General features: G+C 43.6%; 1 protein-coding gene across 2 annotated transcripts in view; it reads left to right on the top strand.

The window, feature by feature from the left end:
- ADAMTS17 (ADAM metallopeptidase with thrombospondin type 1 motif 17) overlaps positions 1 to 21,393 on the top strand; it is a 251,727-nt gene that overhangs the window by 185,700 nt on the left and 44,634 nt on the right. For both annotated transcript variants that reach the window (XM_048867620.2, XM_048867619.2), the window contains 3 exons: positions 175 to 332; positions 7,302 to 7,461; positions 11,650 to 11,785. In XM_048867620.2, coding sequence (XP_048723577.1) covers positions 175 to 332; positions 7,302 to 7,461; positions 11,650 to 11,785 — 454 coding nt within the window. The remainder of the gene's footprint in view (positions 1 to 174; positions 333 to 7,301; positions 7,462 to 11,649; positions 11,786 to 21,393) is intronic.

The raw sequence follows: 21,393 nt of genomic DNA, 5'->3' as shown, positions 1-21,393 counted from the left end.
CTACCTGGTAACTCCTCAGCTAAAAGTAAATACTTGATTTTTCCTTTAAACTCCCATCTGCTACAAGGCTACTGCATCTTGCAGTTGAAGTGGGCTGAAGCTGAATCACTGTGGGTCTGTCTTTTAATTATGGAATTGCTTTCATTTCCTTCCATGGTGTTTGATTCTTTCCAGCTTTAAAAGATTCCAGTAAGAGATCCATTAACAGCGACTGGAAAATTGAGCTTCCTGGCGAGTTTCAGATCGCAGGCACTACTGTCCGGTACGTGCGAAGGGGTCTGTGGGAGAAAATGTCTGCCAAAGGACCAACTAAAATACCACTGCACTTGATGGTAACTTTATATCCTTTGTTTATGTTTCTTAAGTGATGCAACATAAAGGGTTTATATCCAAGCTCACAGTTCAACTTAAACTATTTGCTTCCTCCCCAGGGTTTTAAGGAAAATCTATTGCTTCTCCCCCTGATTTCTTTTGCAGGGTTACAGGGGGCAACACTTACATCTCACTTAAGGTCTATTTTGTGTCAGCTTGCAATCTCCGTAGAAGCTTCATACTGTGATGTACATTACATAATGAGACATAAAGAAACTGGTATGGACCCGGTTTTTCAAGGGCTTCTGCGTTTTGTGCCCATAACCATTTGCACATGTAAAAGGACATTGGCTCAACTTCCTAGTTGACTCACACCAGTGTATGTTTCTCTGTTTAAATTACCTTTTTCTCACACAGGTAATAAAAGGTACAAAACACATGACCTGTGCAAATTTGGCACTGTATCTCAATTTACACACGCAAATCATCTTGACTTATATATTGACTAGGTTGAGAACTGTTACATTTCTTTGCTCCGGTTCAACATAGACTTTCTATTTACACAGGATGTTCTTTTGTAAACACTGAAGCTGTATGAGTCAAGAGACCTCCTGGGTCAAGAGATTAGGAATCTTTTCCCAGCTTTGTCTCTGGCTCAGTGTGTAATTTGGGCCGAGTCATGTAATCTCTCTCTGACTTAGTTTCTCCATCTATAAAATGGGGATAATAATACCCTGCCTCCCATGGATGTTAATACATGAGTGTTTGCAGAGGGCTTTGCAATTCTGGGATGGAAGACCCTATGAAAACACAGTGTATTGTGAAGTAGGCACTGCTTCCTCTAACTTCTATTTTCTGTCCACTTTAATTTTTCTAGGCACTGTTTCCTTTCTCTGTGACTTTCTTGCCAGGATCTGCCTACCCCAGCCCTTCTTTAGACACGGCTAAAAATCAAATGGCTCTCTGCTTTTCCTCACCTAAATTTTTTGGGCCCCTGTTAAATCTGCTTTGCGCTGTTCTAGTTTTCATTTTCATTGTACTGTTTGAAGAGCTCAGAACTGCCATGAACTTTTCACAAAAACGGTATAAGACTAATAACCCTTCCCTCTTCTCGGTGCTTTTCACATGCAGCTCTCAAAATGCTTCACAAAGGAAGGGAAGCGTTGTTATCCCCGTTTTTGGGAAGAGGTGTGGAGTGACTTGCACAGGTCACACAGCAGGCCAGTGGCAAAGCTGAACTGAGACTATTCCTCAGTATTCAAAAGGGCACATTTGAGGATTCTTGCAATTCCCTAACGTATTCATGAAAGTCATGATTTGGGCATGTAAAGCTGAACATGTACAAAAGACTTGGGCCTATATTTTCTATTAGCTCTTTTTTAAAAGTCAAATTTCCATGGTGACTTCTTCAACATTAAGCATGTCAGCTTCACAATTTTGCTTAGATCCAAACTTTCCACCCTGAAACCAAACCCCTTACAAAGTAGCCTGTATACTACTGAAGAACTGTCTGTCCTCAGGGTACCGTATAAAATATGAATTTGCGTGAGCTCAGGTTTGTAAAAATGTGTAAGATTCCTGTGCCTTTTGTGGCTAGATCTGACTCTTCCAAGGTTCTCCTCGGTTGAGGCTCACAGCAGTAGATTCTGGTGTTGTCATTTTGAAAACTTGAGCATTGCTGTGTATCTTTTTTTTAATGGAAACAACCCCCCCCCCTTCCCCTCAATATCCAACAAAACAACAAAAATAAGGATTGTATTACTAGGAAGCTTCTCCCTAAGCCCTATTCATTATACAGTAGAAACCTCAGAGTTACGAACCCCTCAGGAACGGAGGTTGTTCGTAACTCTGAACAAAACATTATGGTTGTTCTTTCAAAAGTTTACAACTGAACAGTGACTTAATACAGCTTTGAAACTTTACTACGCAGAAGGAAAATGCTGCTTTTAACCCTCTTAATTTAAATGAAGCAAGCACAGAAAGTGTTTCCTTACCTTGTCAAATCTTTTTTTAAAAAACTCCCTTTTTTTAGTAGTTTACGTTTAAACACAGTACTGTACTGTATTTGCTTTTTTTCTTGTTGTTGTCTCTGCTGCTGCCTGATTGCGTACTACTTCTTCGAGTGCTTGCTCGTGGCCGTTCCAAGTGCACGGTCGTTGGAAGGTTTTTCCCCTAGCGGTATTCATCAGGTTGGCTGTGGAGCCCCCTGGAGTCGCGCCTTCCTGATGGTGTATATAGGTCCCTGCCGACCCACCACCTCTTCAGTTCCTTCTTACTGCCAGTGACGGTCCTTGGAGCAGCTCTCTTCCCTTGCTCTACAGCAAGCAATCACCTAGTGGGCTTTCTCTTGTTGTGTATGTAAATAGTTAAAAACTTAGTATTAGTTAGCTTTCAGTCGTTCATAGTTAAAATAAGTTTTAGTTGGGGATCCTCCCCCTACCATGTTTTCCCTCCCAGGGACCGGGGCATGCCTGGGTCTCAGAGGTTCAAAGCCTGTGGGTCCTGTCTGAAAGCCTATGCCAAAGGGGGACCCACACAACTCCTGCTTTCCAGCCTGGTTCTGCTGGCCAGTCAGTATTTACTAACCCCATGGTTGGCCGCTTTCTCAAAAGACTAGATAACTGTACCCTCAAGTAAGACAGCTGATCCCCCCATGAGATCTCAACCTGGTGCTCTCAAGGTTGATGGGCCCTTCTTCTGAGCCCCTAACAACATGCTTTCTCCTCTGTCTTTCCCGGAAAGTGGCATTTCTGATGGCTATAACTTCGGCCAGGAGGGTGTCTGAGCTTAAGGCCTTGACGTCCGAGCCCCCTTATACTGTTTTTTTTATAAGGACAAGGTACAGTTGTGGCCACACCCGGCTTTCCTCCCAAAGGTAGTTTTGCATGCAAATCAGGACATTTTTCTTCCAGTGTTCTTCCCTAAACTGCATTCTAGTAACCGGGAACGAATGCTCCACTCCCTGGATGTCAGACGAGCGTTAACTGTTTACACTGAGTGGACAAAGCTGTTTAGAAAATCAACACAACTCTTCATCACAATTGCTGAGCGACTGAAAGGGCTTCCAGTGTCATCCCAAAGGATCTTTTTATGGATCACGACCTAGCAAAGATATCTGCCCCAGCATTAACAGCACACTCCACAAGAGCGCAGGCTTCCTCAGCAGCACTCCTGCCGCAGGTCCCCAGGCAAGACATCTGCAGGGCAGCGACATGGTCATCAGTCCCCACCTTTATGTCGCACTATGCCATTACTCAGCAGGCGAGAGATGATTCTGTATTTGGCGGAGCAGTGCTACGGTCTGCGACTCAGTGAACTCCAACTCCTCCTAGGAACTGCTTGGGAGTCGCTTACTTGGAATCGACATGAGCAAGCACTCGAAGAAGAAAAAATGGCTACTTACCTTGTTGTAACTGTTGTTTTTCGAGATGTGTTGCTCATATCCATTCCAAGACCCACCCGCCTCCCCTCTGTCAGTGTATCCAGCAAGAAGGAACTGGTTCCAAATGCAGTGTGTGGTTGACCGGTCAGCTCATAACTCTGAGGTTCTACTGCAATACAAACTGACTTTTCAGTCTGCTATTAATAGGGGTGATTTTTCCTTTCTCTCCCCCTTCCTCAGATAGAGACCAGTATCAGACCATTAGAACAAACATGAAGCCCAAAGTCATTGGGAGAATAATAAACAAAGCTCACTTAAAACAGCATGTAATTTATTTGAAACTCTTTTCTCGAGTCAAATATTAATCTTTCCCCTGAAATAGGATAGTGTTTTTAATTCTTTCAACACAAGAATGAAAAGGATGGTTACCAGTTACTTCTAAATAGAAAACTGTTGTCCAAACAACGGTGGAACACACTTGACTGACAAAGAGCCAGAAGCCTTACTGAATCCATTGTGACCTGCATTTGAAATCAATTACACGTACACACACACACATGCATGAACACACACACATTGCATGTGGCTATGAAATTGGTTTCATATGGGCCGTTAGATTCACTCATTTTGTTTCCATACTGAGATAATAAGGATCTCATTTAAGGAGCTGTTTTTTAATACTTGGAGCATTTCTCCAAATGTGTTACTGTACGTATATTTCTTTGATGAATGAATGAATGTTTGTGTAGCTAGGCCTATGCTAGACCTCCTCTTGGCAACAGAGGGCAACCAAACACTCCTGGAGCACAGAGATGCTTTAAACATGACTCTTTCCGTAGTGCAATAGATGAGCTGCTCATACCTCGTGTCTTAAATAAAGTCAGGACAGGAACTGAGTTCTCTCCTGACTGTTGCCTAATGTTTTGGATTCTGCAGAAAGCTTTGTAAACATGATGATCGTGTGGTCCATCGCGGCCTTAACTTTGGCTTCAAGCTAAGAATAAAACATACCTTATAGTGATAGACTTGAGTGCAATCTATTTAGCTTAACAAAGAGAAGGTTATGGGGTGACTTGATTACAGTCTCTAAGGAGGAAGAAATATTTAATAATGGGCTCTTCAATCTAGCAGAGAAAAGTCTAACACGATCTATGGCTAGAAATTGAAGCTAGACAAATTCAGCCTAGAAATAAGGTGTCATTTTTTAACAGTAAGAATAATTAATCATTGGAACAATTTACCGAGGGTCACGGCAGATTCTCCTTCACTGACCGTTTTTAAATGACGGTTGACTATTTTTCAAAAAGATCAGGTCTAGGAACGTTTGTGGGAAGTTCTATGGCCTGTGCTGTACAGGAGGCCGGTTTAGATGATCACAGCAGTTCCCTCTGTCCTGAGAATCTGTGAAAAACAGTTTCCTCTGTAACCAAAGCAAAAACTTGTCTTTGTTTCCCACTCCTCATGGAAGGTACTTTTCTGTCCGGACTTGTTTACTGTGGAGATCAACTAAACGGTGCAGAGAGCCTGCTGTCCTTACAGTGCTCATCGTACAGATATACAGGGAGTCAATTGCTGCAACTCCAGTGGAATTGGGCAAAATTTTTCAGATCGTTTATTCATAGAAGTGTAGTTTTGAGTTGACTGAAACTATTAGCAAATTTGGGTCCAGTTTAGCAAATAGTTTTGGCTGGAAAAAATTTGACAACAGTCAAAACATTTTGCTTCAGTTTCATTAAAATGAAACTTTTCATTTTGAAGTCTAGTTGGGATTTATTTTGGAAAAAAACTAAAAAAAGATGGAAACTAAAAAAATGGAAAAAACAAACAAAAACAATTCTTTCAAGTCAACCTGCAATAAAATTTTGGGGAGATTTTTTTGTTTCGGCTACTGAACCAAAATATCAATTATTCAGACAGCTTTAAACTCAAGTCCAGACTTCCAGCACATGTACAGTCATTTTATGCCCCATCCCAGGTCAGAGGTGCTTATAAACCCTATTTGATTGGGGTTTTTTAGAGGGTTGAAGATGTGTTTCCAGAACAATGAAGAGTCAAAAAGGAGCGTACCTGTGGGTGCCTGGAGGGTTCCTGTTCAAATCATTGTGTTAATGCTACTGGGGTTATATTGTAATAGTAATTATGTCTGTTTTTAAAAATCACAGAGGCCACATCCTCAGCTGGGTGTAAATTGCTATAGGTCCATTAACTTCAAAGGAGATACTCCAATTTATACCCCCCCCGAGAATCTGGTCCAGAAAATAGATGTGCTCCAAAGTCAGCTAGTAAAGCCCTCCCGCCTATCTTTCATCATAGAATATCAGAGTTGGAAGGGACCTCAAGAGGTCATCTAGTCCAACCCCCTGCTCAGAGCAGGACCAGTCCCCAATGTTTGCCCCAGATCCCCAAATGGTCCCCTCAAGGATTGAACTCACAACCCTGGGTTTAGCAGGCCAATGCTCAAACCACTGAGCTATCCCTTTTACATAGCACAGTAATTCAGATAAAAGATGCAGTGGGTCTGTTTCTTATCTCTCACTGGTTTTACACCAGTGGGACTCCTTTTACCAAAGTTACTCAGTGAAATCTGGCCCAATGTGTAAATCCAAGTAGAATCGGAACTCCACGCCCACTGTGACTAATAATGAGGCACCCTCTTATAGCCCTCCTTTTGTTTATAGTGGTCCCTTTTAGTGAATTTCACAGAGTAGAGAGGCTGGAGAGGTCATACATGAGCCTGTTAGAATCAGGTTTCACACCTCAGCATCACTGCAGCGGCGCCTTGGAGAAGTGAGAACTTGGATGGAACCACTGATGTCACTGCCTGATGTGAAAAAGCCCAGCGTCTTCTTTCTTTCTTCAGAAAATACCTGCGTGTAGGGAGAGACAGTCATATCCCATTAGTGAGGTTTGTCAGTTAGCCCAGGACAGGCTCGTTCTTGTCAGCACCATTTCCCATGGTGATGATTTGACTTGTTTATTGATTAAGCTGTTAAATGCGCATCTCTGCAGCATTAATAAATTCCTGTGCCATGAAAGTGTGAAGTGATATGATGTTAAACTCAAAAACCCCTCTCTCTCCCAACCCACTGCTCCTTCCAGAAGGTTAAATAAATAGATCAGCCTGGCAGCCAGCCTGACTTCCCAAAACAAATTAAGGCACGTATGATGAATGGCATCTTAATTCCATGCAATCGTTAACTTAATTAGTTACTATATGAACGTCAATCTGATTTAATGTTTCCTGCTGTCGAATTAATTCTGTTTTGAAGCCAACTCATCACATTTGACACCAAAAAAAGCGACGGCCAAATTTTTCAAAATTGAGTACTTAACGTTAGACACCAAAGTCTGGTTTTGGACACCTCCATAAGTTGCTTGATTTCTCAGAAGTGCTGAGCACCAGCTCTCATGGTTTTCCTTTGTGTCAGCACCTCTGAAGATCAGGCCACTTTGATTTTCAGGGCCTAAATAAGGATTTGTCTGCCTTTCTTGCAGCACCCGTCTTTGAATGTGTTGGCCTGAGACAGCATGGCTTGCTTTGCCGTCTCTGCGCTCTGTTGGCTTTTCACAGTGTACCATAACAACCTTTCTTCTGCTGCTGAACCAGGTGCTGTTATTTCACGACCAGAATTATGGAATTCATTACGAATACACCATTCCTGTAAACTATACCGCTGAAAACAGAAGCGAGCCAGAAAAACAACAGGATTCTTTGTACATCTGGACACACAGCGGATGGGAAGGATGCAGTGTGCAGTGTGGAGGAGGTAAGGCCATTTGGGAATGTGGTGGGATTGTTTTGTACAGTGTTTGCCAAGGCAGGCAATAAAGAGAGGTGAATGCAGAACACAGGCTGCAGCGCTGCCAAAGCACAGACATCACGAGGAGGGCTAAGGTACGGAAATGGCTGTTGGCATGGCAATTGGGTGAAACGAAAGCTCGCTTTCACCAGATCTACAAGTTAGCAGCAGCCGTGCAGTCTGTTCTCGGCCAGTGTTCTGGCAGGGCTGCTGCTTTGTCGGTTCATTATTATGCAGTGGAACTGCACCTGGTTTAGTGCTTCACGGATGGCTCAAGGCACTTATATGCAGCCCCATATCTCAAGGCTCAGTCAGATTCTTGGAGCAGCGTTTTCACAGGCATGCATGCATATTTGCTGAAAGAAGCTTCCTTCTCCGAGGATGAAGTAGGAGCAGTCCCACTGTGACAATTTGCTGTAGATTGCATCAGAAACCCTCAGCCAGCTAACCACATTAGCACCCTGCAGATCACACTTTTCATTTGATTTTTCCTGGGGCATTCTGGGATAGATTCATGAAGCCAGAGGGGGACTTGACCCTCATGGAAGACAGTTAAGGCTGCATCTGCCACTAAATGTTGACTTTCCGTATATGGGAGAGGCAGCTTTAATTTCTCCCTAGGGAATCAGGTCACACCCCGGCCAAGCTCCTTTAACGACTAGCACTGAGTGGTTGGTGCCAGCTTCAACAATTCATCCCATTATGAAGATACCACAAAGGAGTTAGAGTGCTCAGTTTAAAAGCCTCACTCCTTGTCAGGTTTGCCACCCTCAGGATCCTCCAACCTCACTAAATGCCTGTATTTTTCTTCTTATAAAAAAGTTGATTTAAAAATTGACTCGTTTGCTTTCCTTTTACAGTAACAATTTCTCCCAGTCATTGAGCCCTCACAAGAGTGAATCTTAAACCTGTTGACAGGGCTTTACAATAGGCCTCCCACACAGTTAGTGTCACAAATATCACCTTCTGGCAATATGAATCCCACCATCAGTGGGCTCAGATATGTCAGTTCTTAAACACTTTGGTTTTCAGACACAGTCCAGTACTTGTTCTTGGTGGAAAGGTCTTCTTCCCTTTGGGACTTTTAGATTGGGACTCATTTATGGTTCTAAAAGTGATCAGGGGCTTAATTCACACTGGACTTTCCAGTGACAGGTTTTAATGGATTTTCTGTTGCTTGGTCATACATCACAAGCGTTCGGTTTGTCAAGTATATAAAACAGGCAGACTTAAGATTATAATGGGAGACGCTTGAGGCATTTCCCCCAAATAAATATCACTTGGGTAGGTTTGCATGGTGAGATGGTGATGTTTACATCGTGACATCATGATGTTAACTCGCCGTGTTGAAAGGCAACTATGTGACAGTCACAACGCAACACCTTCACGTCAAAGTGAATTGTTAAGCCCAAGGTGCCATGTTCATCAGTGGAATTGAGCCCCCTTCTCAGTTGATGCAGAGACATAGATTGCGTGGAAATAGTAGAACCATTCTGGAGTGTGGTGTCTTGAGCCTGAGTGTGAAATTTAAGGATGAAGTTCTCTGGAGGTTGGACAACAACCAAACCGCCCATGATGATACCAATAAGATTTGGGGGAAATATCCAAATATATTACAGAAAGTGCACAAGCTGCCTGTGGCCAGACGAAATGAGGGAAATTGGTGGTGGCCCCGTGACATGCAGGAAGCAGTAAAAAAGAATGGCAATGGCAGAAAATAAGAGTGATGATAAGTTCTAAGTAATACAGACTGGTACAGAAAATAGCTAAAAGAGCAGTTGCAGAAACAAAGGGTCAGCCATTTAAAGGACTACTCAGGACTACTAATGAAGGAAGGGGGAAAAGGAATATGTAGATTAGCCAAGATTAAGCAAAGAAGCTCAGAGAACTTGGGAGCTGTGAAGTGTGTCAAAGATGAAAATGGAAGAGTACTAAGGGAAGATGGTGAAATCATCGGGCGGTGGCAGAGAAGAGAATGTGAAGAAACCATTGAGGAAAGTATGCACAAGCAAAAACTTGACAAGACCTGTCACCACAGTGGAGACTCAGTGCTAAAGATGATGAAAGGTGGGAAGGCAGTGGGAGCAGATGATGTACCAATTGAAGTATTTAAAGCATTAAGCCATGAAGTAGTGGTGATGATGACAAACTTTTTCAATTTAATTCTCTGTACTGGAAAAATTCCCGGCTGGTGGAGGAAAAGCACGTTGGTCACTAACAGGAGATGTGCAAGCATGGAGTCATTACAGACCCATCAAATTGATGAGTCACTCAATGAAGTGTCTGGAAAGAATTATTGAGAAAAGACTTCAGGAGGCACTGGAGCATCAACTCAGTGACAAACAATTTGGGTTTGTCCCAGGAAGGCCAACAATGGATCCCGTGTTTGCAGGAGAAATATGGAGAGAAACACAAGGAATTGCACTGAGTGTTCATGGATTTAGAGAAGGCTTATGGCTGAGTTCCTAGACAATTGTTATGGAGGTGCCTGTGGGTGCATAATCTGCTGGAGTCATGCGTTCAGACTATCATGGACAAGTACGAGGGTAGCACAACAGTAATGAGAAGCAGCTATGGCTACAGTGAGTCATTCACTGCAAGGGTAGTCCTACTCAAGGATCAGCCCTTAGCCCTGTCTTATTTGTGATGGCAATGAACACCTTGATGCAGGAAATTTGGAGAGAGGCTCCGTGGAGCATGCTTTTCACTGACACTACATTGTGCCCTGAAGATAAATATGAACTGGAAACGGCCGAAGAGCTGTGATGGGCTGCATTAGAAGAAAATGGCTTACGCATCAGCTCACAAAATATGGAGTACATAGAATGCTTTGAGGGACAACAAGAAGCCAATAAAACTAGATGGTCTCAAATTAAAGTCCATGCAACAATTTGAACGCCTGCAGTCAGTGTGGAGCCATGATCAGAATGTGGATGTTGATGTTAGGAGCCACATGAAGAGCAGTTGGTGGAAGTGGAAGGAGTGATAGGAATTCTTTGCAATAAGAATATGCAAAGTAAACTAAAGAGCAAAGTGAATTAAGAGTAGGATTAGGCTGGTTGAAATGCTGGCCAGTTTGGAAGAGAGAAGAACTACCACCTCACACTGCCAGATTGAGAATTCTGAGTCAGATAAGAGCTGATAAGCTATGCAGTGAAACAGTAGGAGCCATGATGAAGATCCCCCCCATCATGGAAAAACCGAGGGAGTATCGGCTGGGTCATGTGAGATGATGAGATGTGGGATATATTGGCCAGAGACTACATGAGCTTGTAGTCACGGGACAGAGACCTTGAGGAAGACCTTGAAGAAAGTGATTTGAGACACTGAAAGAGGACTTGAAAAAGGTTGGTGTCAGCTTGAAAGATGCAAAGTTATTGAAGGGGGGCAGGTCATGGTATTGCCACTCTTCTGTCCTGCCTTCAGAGCTGGGAGGCTGGAAAGTGGCAGCTGCTGGCCAGGCGCCCAGCTGTGAAGGTAGTACCACCATCAGCAGAGCAGAGGTAAGGGTGGCAGTGGGCAACTGGAGAATGGCAGCTGCTGGCCGAGGGACCAGTTCTGAAGGCAGCAGCGCAGAAGTAAGAGTGCCAATGCCATACCAGGCCACCCTTACTTCTGCACTGCTGCTGGCAGTGATGCTGCCTTCAGAGCTGGGCTCCCAGTCAGCAGCCGCCCCCTCTGAAGGCAGAGCCGCCCAGCTCTGAAGGCAGCGCCGCCGTCAGCAGCAATACAGAAGTAAGGGAGCCAATACCATGACCCCACTACAGTTACCTTGGAATGCCCCCTCTTTTGGGTCAGGACTCCTACACTTACATCCGGGACATTTCAGATTTAAATAGCTGAAATCATTAAATTTATTATTTTAAAAATCCTATGACCGTGAAATTGACCAAAATGAACAGTGAGTTTGGTAGGGCCCTAATCACTGTGCAAAGATTTGAACCTTTGCTAATGGGACAGAGCAGCCCAAAGAGAAGGCAGCAGAAGACAGAAACATCCACAGAGATATTAGTTCTGTATGCTATAGGTAGAGGTAGGCAGAAAGAATTAGCTGTAGAGGAGATTTGTTAACTATTTAAGATCAACTTGTTATTTAACAGCCTCCAGCAATTCACTAGCTTACTGGTTTGCCATTGTTTTTGGTTTGACTTTTAGGTGAACGTAAAACCATTGTGTCCTGTACTAGGATCGTTAACAAGACCATGATGCTGGTGAATGACAGTGACTGCCAGCGTGTGATGCGCCCTGAACCCCAAATCAGAAGATGTAACACACACCCCTGCCAGTCACGGTAAGGAGCTTAAAAAACAAAATCAACATCCCTATTTCTTGCAACCACCCTTCTCCAAAGCATCTCTCCACTGAACACCATCAAAGTGTCTGACAGCATTAGGGCATATGGTTAACTGCAATATCCAGCTGTAATACTCATTTTTCATTTGTTGAACAGATCAGATTTTCGTTACCTCAGAGTCCATTTAATTTGTGATCAGTACAACAGGATTCCCTGGAAGCTACATACATATATAATTTATTTGGGGATTGTGTTTTTTCTTCCCCTTAGCTGCATAATCTGGGAGACCAAATAGTTTCCTATATTTAGCTACACAATGTTGCAGTGATGGCATGTCTAATCTTGTTTCTTTATTCAATGCAAAATAGGGCTTGATTAGTTGTCACACCCTTTTGGAAAGAGAAACATGGCCTTTAAACCTTACCTGCTGTGAGATACCAGGGTGCAGTCCAGAACAGTGAGGTGGCTGTGTCACCCCTGCCCTGCAACCGGCCGTGCCTTACAATTCCTTGCTGAAGTAGCTCCCACGTGAGCCACTCACAAACAGCCTTCCAGCATGCAAGCTGGACCCTAAGTGTCTGCTTGTAGGTGCAGCCTGCCAGCCACACTTGGGTTACACTCTGGCTCTCACCAGCCTGGGTTATTCTGCAGAGTGACCCCAACACACTCCTAGTCTTAGATTTTCTCCCAGAAATATAAGTCCTGTACTGCCCAGCCCTCTCCTGGTAAATATAAAAGTCATATTTGGTTGTTATTTCTTGAAAAGAAATAATATGCACACAACTTGTCACCCCAAATGGAGTTTCCCAGACACTTCAATTTAAACCTACTGGATTAGATAAAACAATAAAACATGTTAATTAACCACAAAGAGAGATTTTGAGTACAAGGAATTGAGGCACAAAGGTCAGAAATGTTTACAAGAAAAATAAAGATAAGACATTGACTGTAATACCTATCTTCACAAACTGTATCAAATTCAAGCAGAGTTTCTCACCATACGCTTTCAGCAGTCTTCCTGATCAAACCCTGTAGGTCACGACCCCTTCTCCCAGAGTCCAATTCCTTTTTGCTTTCGATGGCATGAATGCAGTGGGCAGGGAGAAAGGGGCATCTTGCAGTGTTCCCCCTGGGAGAAAGGGGTATCTTGCAGTGTTCCCCCTTGGAGAAGCAGGACCAGCTGGGAGCAAGGTGACAGGCAGTCTGTGTAGAAAGGAACTTCCATGTTGTTCCTTTGCTAAGATGTAGATTTTTTTTTTTTGCCCTTTTCCTGCCAAAGAACGGCCACTTAGCAGGTAATGGTCCATCAGCCTTGTTTACACCTGTCTGAGGCATCAATTTACCCTTTGTCTCTGAGGAACTGGTTTGGCCACTCCCCAGACTTCTCTGGAAAACCTTGTTTTTTAGTCATCATCTCAATTTACGTCTCTAACTTCACATATAATGCTGATATGTGCATTTTGCCATGATATTATTGATCAGCAAATTATGAGGTTTTAAATGATACCTTACAAGGCCTACTTTATACAAAGATTATTACAATAGCGTGTCAGGTGTGAACACAGGAATATATTCTGTCACATCTGGTCCTCTGCTGAATTGTGTGTCTGATCTACACCATCTGACTAATTTAGATTGCAAGATCTTTGTGTGTCATGCAGTTCTGAGCTCAGATCTTGATTCAGGAAATCACTTCTGCACATGATGAACTTTAAGCACCAGCTTAAGTCTCACTGTGCCTTGTATAGCTTCTGTTCAGACCTGTGCTGTCACTGAGTCACATTGGCCTTTCACACTCATTTCTGTGTACCACACAAGGGCTTTCAGGCTCAGAGCTCAACAGCAGGTGATTCCTGTAGGTACTGTGGTGATGGCTCCAGGTCTGCTTGATTCAGTGCACTCGTGCTTACCCGTTCCATTGTCTGCCACATACTGGGTCAGACCAAAGGTCCATCCAGCCCAGTATCCTATATTCCAACAGCGGCCAATGCCAGGTGCTTCGGAGGGAATGAACACAACAGGTAATCGTCAAGTGATCCATCCCCTGTTGCCCATTCCCTGCTTCTGGCAAACAGAGGCTAGGGGACATCATCCCTGCCCATTCTGGCTAATAGCCATTGATGGGCTTATCCTCGATGAACTTATCTAGTTCTTTTTTTGAATGCTGTTATAGTCCTGGTCTTCACAACATCCTCTGGCAAGGAGTTCCACAGGTTGACTGTTGTCGTGTGAAAAAATACTTCCTTTTGGAACAGCAGCAGTTTCACATGAGCCAGCTGGCCTTCTTCTCTTCTTTTGAATCTCCCCTTACAACCCACTGCTTTCCCAAAGCCCTCCTGTGTGAGCCATGTCTTCTGTCTCTCTAATGCTGTGTCTGCACTAGAGAATGGAACCCGTGAGAGAGCACCAGTGGCGTGCTGTGTCCACATAGGCCGTAGGCTGTTTCGGGTGAAGAACCGTTGCGCTTTCGCCTGGTCTCTGCACTGTTGCTGTTCTACAACATTGCAGTCACATTGCTGTTTAGGTGGGTATCTCACTGTTCTCAGCACAGCGCTCAGAAGCAGTGGCTTCAACAGACATCATAGGATACCATGTACACCCTTGGAACTGCGAAAGGAGAGGCCAGACTCCCAAAACGCTCAAGGAAATGCTTATAACTTCCACAGGGAAGTTGCATAACCCCACGGATGGTGCCGTTTCCAAGTCATTTTTTCAAGCAGGAGGCCTGAATGAACTCTTAGCTCATGATCCTTGCTCAGCAAGAAAGGTTTCCATTGGAAATTTTGAAAAGCCATTTGGAGGTGCCTGGAGTGGATGCAGACAATCCCAGGGAGTTCTGGCACCATCTCCACGGAGCTAGAGACTGAGATAAGCAGCTGACTAAGCTCAGCAAGCAATGGTCTGGCATCTTTCACCACCAGCCAAGTGCATTGTTGGAAACACACTTGGCTGTGCACACAAGGGGTACCTAGTGGGACCCAGATTGCACTTTGAATTCTTGGTGAAGTGTGTGTGTTGTTTTGCGCCTTCTCTACTGCACCTTGTACATTTACAGCTCTATAAAAATAATAAGCAATAACAATGGGCTAAGTTAAGGATGGAGTTAAATCACACACACACACCCCAGTGCTGCTAAGAAAGGGCCATTATCTTGGTATGTCCAAATTGCCCCACTTTTTTAGCCCCTTAACATTCTTGCAGTATAGTTTTTTCCTGTATGGAATTACCAGGCAACTTAGAGGCATAGTTCAGCAAAGTTCTCTTCAGAAGCAGTTTAGCCAGACATTGATGTTCTCATCAGTCCATTTTGTCAGAGCCATGGCAACAAACACCAAACGTGCTTAATACCCAGAAAAGGCCACAAACTCCAGCTGATGATGTGACAGACCACATGCTCTCCTTCGCTCCACGTAGACCACACTTTCACACTTCACGTGCTTTTGACTGGAAATATTTTCAGAAGCACATTCTCTGTGCCTCTGTAGAATTGAAATTTCCACTTGCATTTGCCCACCCAGATATTAGAAACGCATGCTTCGCATATTCTCTGACCAAGAACATCTTAAAGAAACTATTCTCTTTTACCATGTCAATGTTGTTGTTTTTTTTAATGCGCCCTGAATTAGTTTTAGGGTTTCAAGTAAAATTATTATAGCATCTTGTTACAATAAGGTCCTTTCCCATTTCCACTGAGCACTCCACTCTAGACTGGAATATAGAAGAAGGGAACAATGGCTTCTTTTTTGTAGTAAATCTTTTTTCTCTCATTGCTTTTAATTGAAGTTGCACAGGGTTTCTGGTACGGTGAATTTAAATAGAATTGCATCTACCTTATGAGGAATCTATTAGAAAGGTTAGTGTGGTTAGTGATAGGGCACTGGTTAGTGATAGGAGACCTGGGATCTATTTCTGGGTCTGGCAGTGACTTTTGGCAAGCCACTATTCCCTACTGTCCCTTTATTTCCCCTCTTGATCCTTGTCTACTTAGATCATAAGCTTTTTGGGGCAGAAATGGCAACTTACTGTGTATGTAACAGGAGGCTTCAATCTCTACTGGGGATTGTCATGCAAATAAAAAATAATCATCCACCTTAAACATTAGGTTATCTGCAAATAAATGCCTGTGATACTAATAACAGTGTCTTTCTTCCAAAACAATCCCCTAGTGCTTTGCAAATTATATATCCCTTTGAAATGCAGCCACCTCTTGGGAGAACCAAATAGAGTGGGGCAAGGAGCAGTAATTCCACGCAACCAGGGGTGAGGTTAGAACCCAGCCACTCCAGTATAGCATCTGTAAAAGGACACAATGAAACACTGAATGAAGAATTTGATACACTATTGTATGTTCAAATTAAATGTCAGAGAATAGAAAATTTTTTAAAAGTTTTTTATCGAAACTGGCAAAGATAAAAGACTCTTTCCTTCATTATTATTGTTACTCTTTCACCTTTTAAAAATGCCTCTTTTTCTTCCTCTTTTACTTTTTATGTTTCTTGACCCTCTTTTTCCATTCAGTTTTTTTATGGCTTCCTTTCCTGTCCCAACTGCACCCTGTTAGCACCTCTTTGTTCTAATCCTCTGCCGAGGCCTATAGATATTTCTTACGAAACCCTGCTGTAAGCATATGGAATTTGGATCCTTGCGTGCCACGTGGGTGGGTTGCTTCCAACACATTGAACAGCAGAACAAATGTATAGGCAAATCCAACACTGGCATTGGCATGAGGCTAAGAAATCAAAGATCACATCAGCTGTTATTACTGAAAACACAGGTTGGCCAGTGGCCACGCACTTCAGCATTCATGATCAGGGTCTGTGAGCAGGAAAACTACTTCCCCAAACACAGTAATAAAACCAAAAAGGCCAGAACTTGCAATGGCCTAGATGCAAACACAGTTATCTTGGTGGGGGATGGACAATTCAGTAGATGTTCAATTCTTGCAGGGAACTATTGGATTTGTTGCTGCTCCTGAACAGCTAGATAGCAACAGCAGCTAAAAATTTCTTCTTTCATCTACAGCTCGATGCGGTAGGAGACCAGACCCAGCTGCTGTCACAGCTTCTGGGCTAGACTCCTTTGTTGCACTCTGCATGTGGCTCAGATGCCCTGGTGATTCACTCTGTAGAAAAACTCCGCTAGCTGGACCTGACAGCAAAGGCCACCCAGAAGCCACAGCAGGTTCAACATGTGGTAGCTACTTCCTAAGCAAGTCTGACTGATGGGAACATGTTACACCAAAGTCCCATGCCCTATACAATCCTAGATCTGTTTCAGGATCCTTGGTCCTTATCTGAGCCCTGAATGAGCAAGGCCAAGATGTCTCAAAGTCTGCCTCTGCTTCTGCACTTTCCAGTGCCAGCTGTGAAAGAGGGGTGATGGTGGCAAATGTACAGCTTTAGGCAGGGGAGGTGCCCTACCAACAGAGAGCAATTGAACCACTGTTGATCACCCCCTTTCCCGCAGCAGCAAGTAAAGCTAATAACATTGCTCAAAGAAGACAGTTGCTCAGATAGAACAGTGGTGGTCTAAACATGGTCTAAAACCTAGATAGATAATCCTGCATGAGAAGTGGACTTAAAATAAAGAAAAGCAAAATATATCCTTAGAAAGATATCATTGTGACCCTCAATTTTGTACAGGATGGCTAGCTAGTATAGTGTGGGTACATTAGAAATGCACATAGACCGTTAAATTAATTAGTTAATGTTTGTACTTGCTTTCCTGATTTTACGTGTTATCCAGGTGCTCATTAATATTATTTTGGAGGCTCATCGTATGCTTTACAAACTCTGTATATGAAAGTCATGTCATCCATCACTATGTAATGTAGCTACCTCTGGGGTAGAGTTGGTTTCATAGATTCACAGATTTTAAGACCTGAAGGAATCATTAGATCATCTAGTCTGACCTCCTGTATAATGCAGGCCAAAGAATTTCGCCCAGGAACTGCTGCAGTGAGCCAACAATGTGTGTTTGATGGAAGCGTATCTTCCAGTAAGGCATCCAATCTTGATTTGAAGACAAAAGATGGAGAATCCACCAGTTCCTTTGGTAGTTGGTTCTAGTGGTTAAGCATCCTCACTCTTAAATATTTCTGCCTTATTTCTAATTAGAATTTGCCTGGCTTTAGCTTCTAATCTTTGGTTCTTGTTAGGCCTTCCTCTGCCAGATAAAAGGGCCCTTTAGCACCTGATATAATCTCCACATGAAGACACTTACACGCTGTAATCAAGTCATCTCTCAGTCTTCTTTCTGAGCAACTAAACAAATGGAGCTCTTTAAGTCTGTCACTGAAAGGCATTTTCTCCAGTCCTTAAATTATTTTTGTGGCTCTTCTGTACCGATTTTGCAATGTCCTTTTTACAGTGTGGATACCAGAACTTGCACAGTATTCCAGTATCATTCTCCCCAATTCCATATGCACCTCCCTGCTCCTACTCACTGCTCCCTAGTTTATACATCCAAAGATCTCATTAGCCTTTTTGCCACAGCATCGCACTGGGCGCTCAAGTTCAGCAACTTGCAAACGATGACCCCTAAATCCTTTTCAGAGTCACTGCTTTCCAGGATACAGTCCCCCATTCTGTAGGTATAACCTGCGTTCCTTGCTCCTATATGTATAATGTTGCACTTGGCTGTCTTAAAACATGTTTGTTAAAATAGGCCCAGCTCACCAAGCAACCCAAATCACTCTGCCCGACTTCCTTGTCCTTATTATTCCCCACTCTGCCAGTCTTTGTGTCATCCACTACTTTAATTAGCTGTGATTTTGTATTCACGTCCACATCAGTTTTTAAAATATTGAACAGCATCAGGCCTAGCCCTGATCTCTTCAATACCTCATAGAAACACCCAGCTCATTTGATGATGATTCTCTGTTGACAAATGAAAAATTAGTTTTTGCAAACCTTTCAAAATTGGTGAAGTTGTTTCCATTTCAAAGGGTTCAAAACTGACCTGTTTTTATGAATTTTTGGTGACTATTTTTAATCAATTTTTGTGCTGGAAATTTGTATCGAAAGCGTTCTTGAAATAGTTTTAGAAACTTTTTCATTTACCCAAAAACTCAAGCATTTGGAAAATGAAAAGTTCCAGCAGTGTTTTCAGTAATGTTTTTGATCAGACTTTTGGTTTAAAATGTTATGAACAATTTCTAGAGTCAGCAGTGTTTCAGGAAAATTTCCATTTTTGAAAAACGGCCATTTTTCGATGCAGCAGGTTTTCCTTTGAAAAACGGTGACCCCGTCTATTCCGGGGTGGAAGCTGGCAGCTCTTGAACTTTCTCCCACTTGCATCATGCACCTTTCTCTAGCCTGTTCCCAACTCCCTCTGCTCTTCTAACACCAGCCTCCTCTCTGTCTCTTCCCACAAACTTACTGATGATAGAGTAGGTGTTGGCAGCAAAACACCTGTAAATCCTGGGTTAGGCCTCATGCCAGTGGCTCAGGACAAGCAACGGGCAGAGCTTCCCCACCTTCCCTGCTATTGTGCTCTCATCCTATCTAGAAGCACCATGTCTAAGGGGTGAGGTTTAGGCCTCTGCTGTAATTTCCAGCAAAGAGTCCAGCTGGTGCCAGAGATGGTGATTTTTGATACCCACTCATTAGGAAATGGACTGTGGCCTCAACTCCTTTCACATCGGCTACTAAACAGGCTTAGAATGGTATTCAAACCAGTCCCAGATCTGCCACGTCAACGGGCTGTCCCAGAGATTACAGATTTTCAGGCTCTGCTACAGGGAAATCTCACTCTCACTGGCTGCCTTTCCCAGGAGATGGGCTAATAGGGCTAGCAGCCAATCAGAGCTGCTGCATGGAGCATGAGGGACCAGTACAGGGTTGGCAGACGGTTGATCAGCAGTAGCCGATTCTGTTTCTTGCCAGCTCTAATGCCAGCTACTAGGCACCTCCCACCAGACCAGGAGATGTCAGGAAAACGGTTGCTGTTATTCCTGAGGCCCCACAGGCTTTGGAAGGAGTGGGTGAAGAGAGCTCCAGCTGTTCTTGGAGCCCATTTACACCTAGCAGGAGGGTGAAGATCCCGATACTGGGTTTCCTCCCTCCCAGCAACAGGAGAAGGGTGGCTCTACAGCAAACAGAACTGGGGGAGTTAGGATCTCAGGGACAGCAGCAGAATTAGTGAGGGTCCTGCCTGGGGGGAAGGGGCAGGATTAATGATGGGCTTGGGGGGCGCAGGGCCAGAATTCACTGAGGTCTGGGCAAGGTACAGAATTATCTGGGGGAACCTGCTGGGATTTACCTTATAAGGGGAAAGTTTGGGGGAGAGCAAAATGTATTGAGGGGAGCTGTATGTTGTTAAATGAATTGGAGAGGTTGTTATCGAATAAACTGAGGGGCTCTGGGGCAGTGTTCTCAAATTGGGGAGTGTTATTGGAGGGGTTGTGGGGGAGCATTATCAAATGATTTGGGGAGGGGGTTCTGTGTGTGGAAAAGAGAATAGAATTGATTGCGGCTGTGATGTGATTTGGGAGGAGTGGTGTGTTGGCAGCAGAATTCATTTGAATGGCTTATTTGGAGGGGCCAAGTGCAGTGGTTGTAGAATTACCGTTTGGATGATACATGAATTGGTGGTGTTCCAGGGGGTAGTGCGGGTAGAGTGGGGTAAGTAGAGAAAAAAGGGGCAAGGAAATCTCTCCCTCTTTGTTCCACCCCATCAGTGTCTCCCACCTCAAATTCATTTCTTCTCTCTTTCCCCAGATTTATCCCGTGTTGTCTCCTGTTTTACACTAGTAAGGCAGAGAAGGAGGATTGAGATGGGGTAAGGTGTGGAGGGAGAGAGCTCCCCACAACTTCACACCAGAGGACAGGAAGCCCCAGTACCCACCCTGTGTGCAAACCTCCCAACTGGGAAAATTGGTGATGGTGCAGGCTCTTCCTTCATCCTTTTTGGTGTAGTCCGTGTCCCGCGTCGATGGGGGATGGTGGAAGTGCAGCTGACACATACTCTCTTTAGCACTGTGACCCTTGACCAAACTAAAGGAGAGGTTCCATCACCAAGTTCTCTGATTTACCCACTTCATGTGTATGCTAATGTATGTAGATTTGAATTGACTGTTATTTTATTGACTCATGTTGGTAGATATGCTAATGATGTACAGTAGGGAAGAGTTGTTCTGTATCCCAGTACTGTTTCCTTGGACTGGTCATACCTCTTCCCCTGCCAAGAGCGATCAGCTGGCTCTCAGCAGTTGTTGGTCCTATCTTTTTCATCCCTGAATAGATTTACAGGAGAAAGATTTGGTAATGTGAGAGTACAAGAGTTTCTACGCTGAAATAAACGAGTAGTTCCCTTCTAAATAATGTTATCCTGGAAATCTCACATGAAATGTTGTAATGTAAATACCAACCAACACAAGGGCATACAACTTCCATTTTAATAGAGCTAATTTGGAAAGGGAAAGAGAAATTAGACTTGGAGTCTATAGACTAGGATTGGGTTTATAGAACTAACTCTTTAGACCATATGTATGTAATGTCTGAGCTATATATGTAGGAGTAGGTAATGCAGCCTTCAGCTGGCTGTCCCACGGAGAAGAAAAGGGACCTGCTGCTATCAACAGCTACAGTCATTCTCCTTTAGAT

The sequence above is a fragment of the Caretta caretta genome, chromosome 10, assembly GCF_965140235.1.
Source record: "Caretta caretta isolate rCarCar2 chromosome 10, rCarCar1.hap1, whole genome shotgun sequence".
Taxonomy (NCBI): domain Eukaryota; kingdom Metazoa; phylum Chordata; order Testudines; family Cheloniidae; genus Caretta; species Caretta caretta.
The sequence above is the reverse complement of the archived record's forward strand: the minus strand, read 5'-3'. Positions and strand labels throughout refer to the sequence as shown.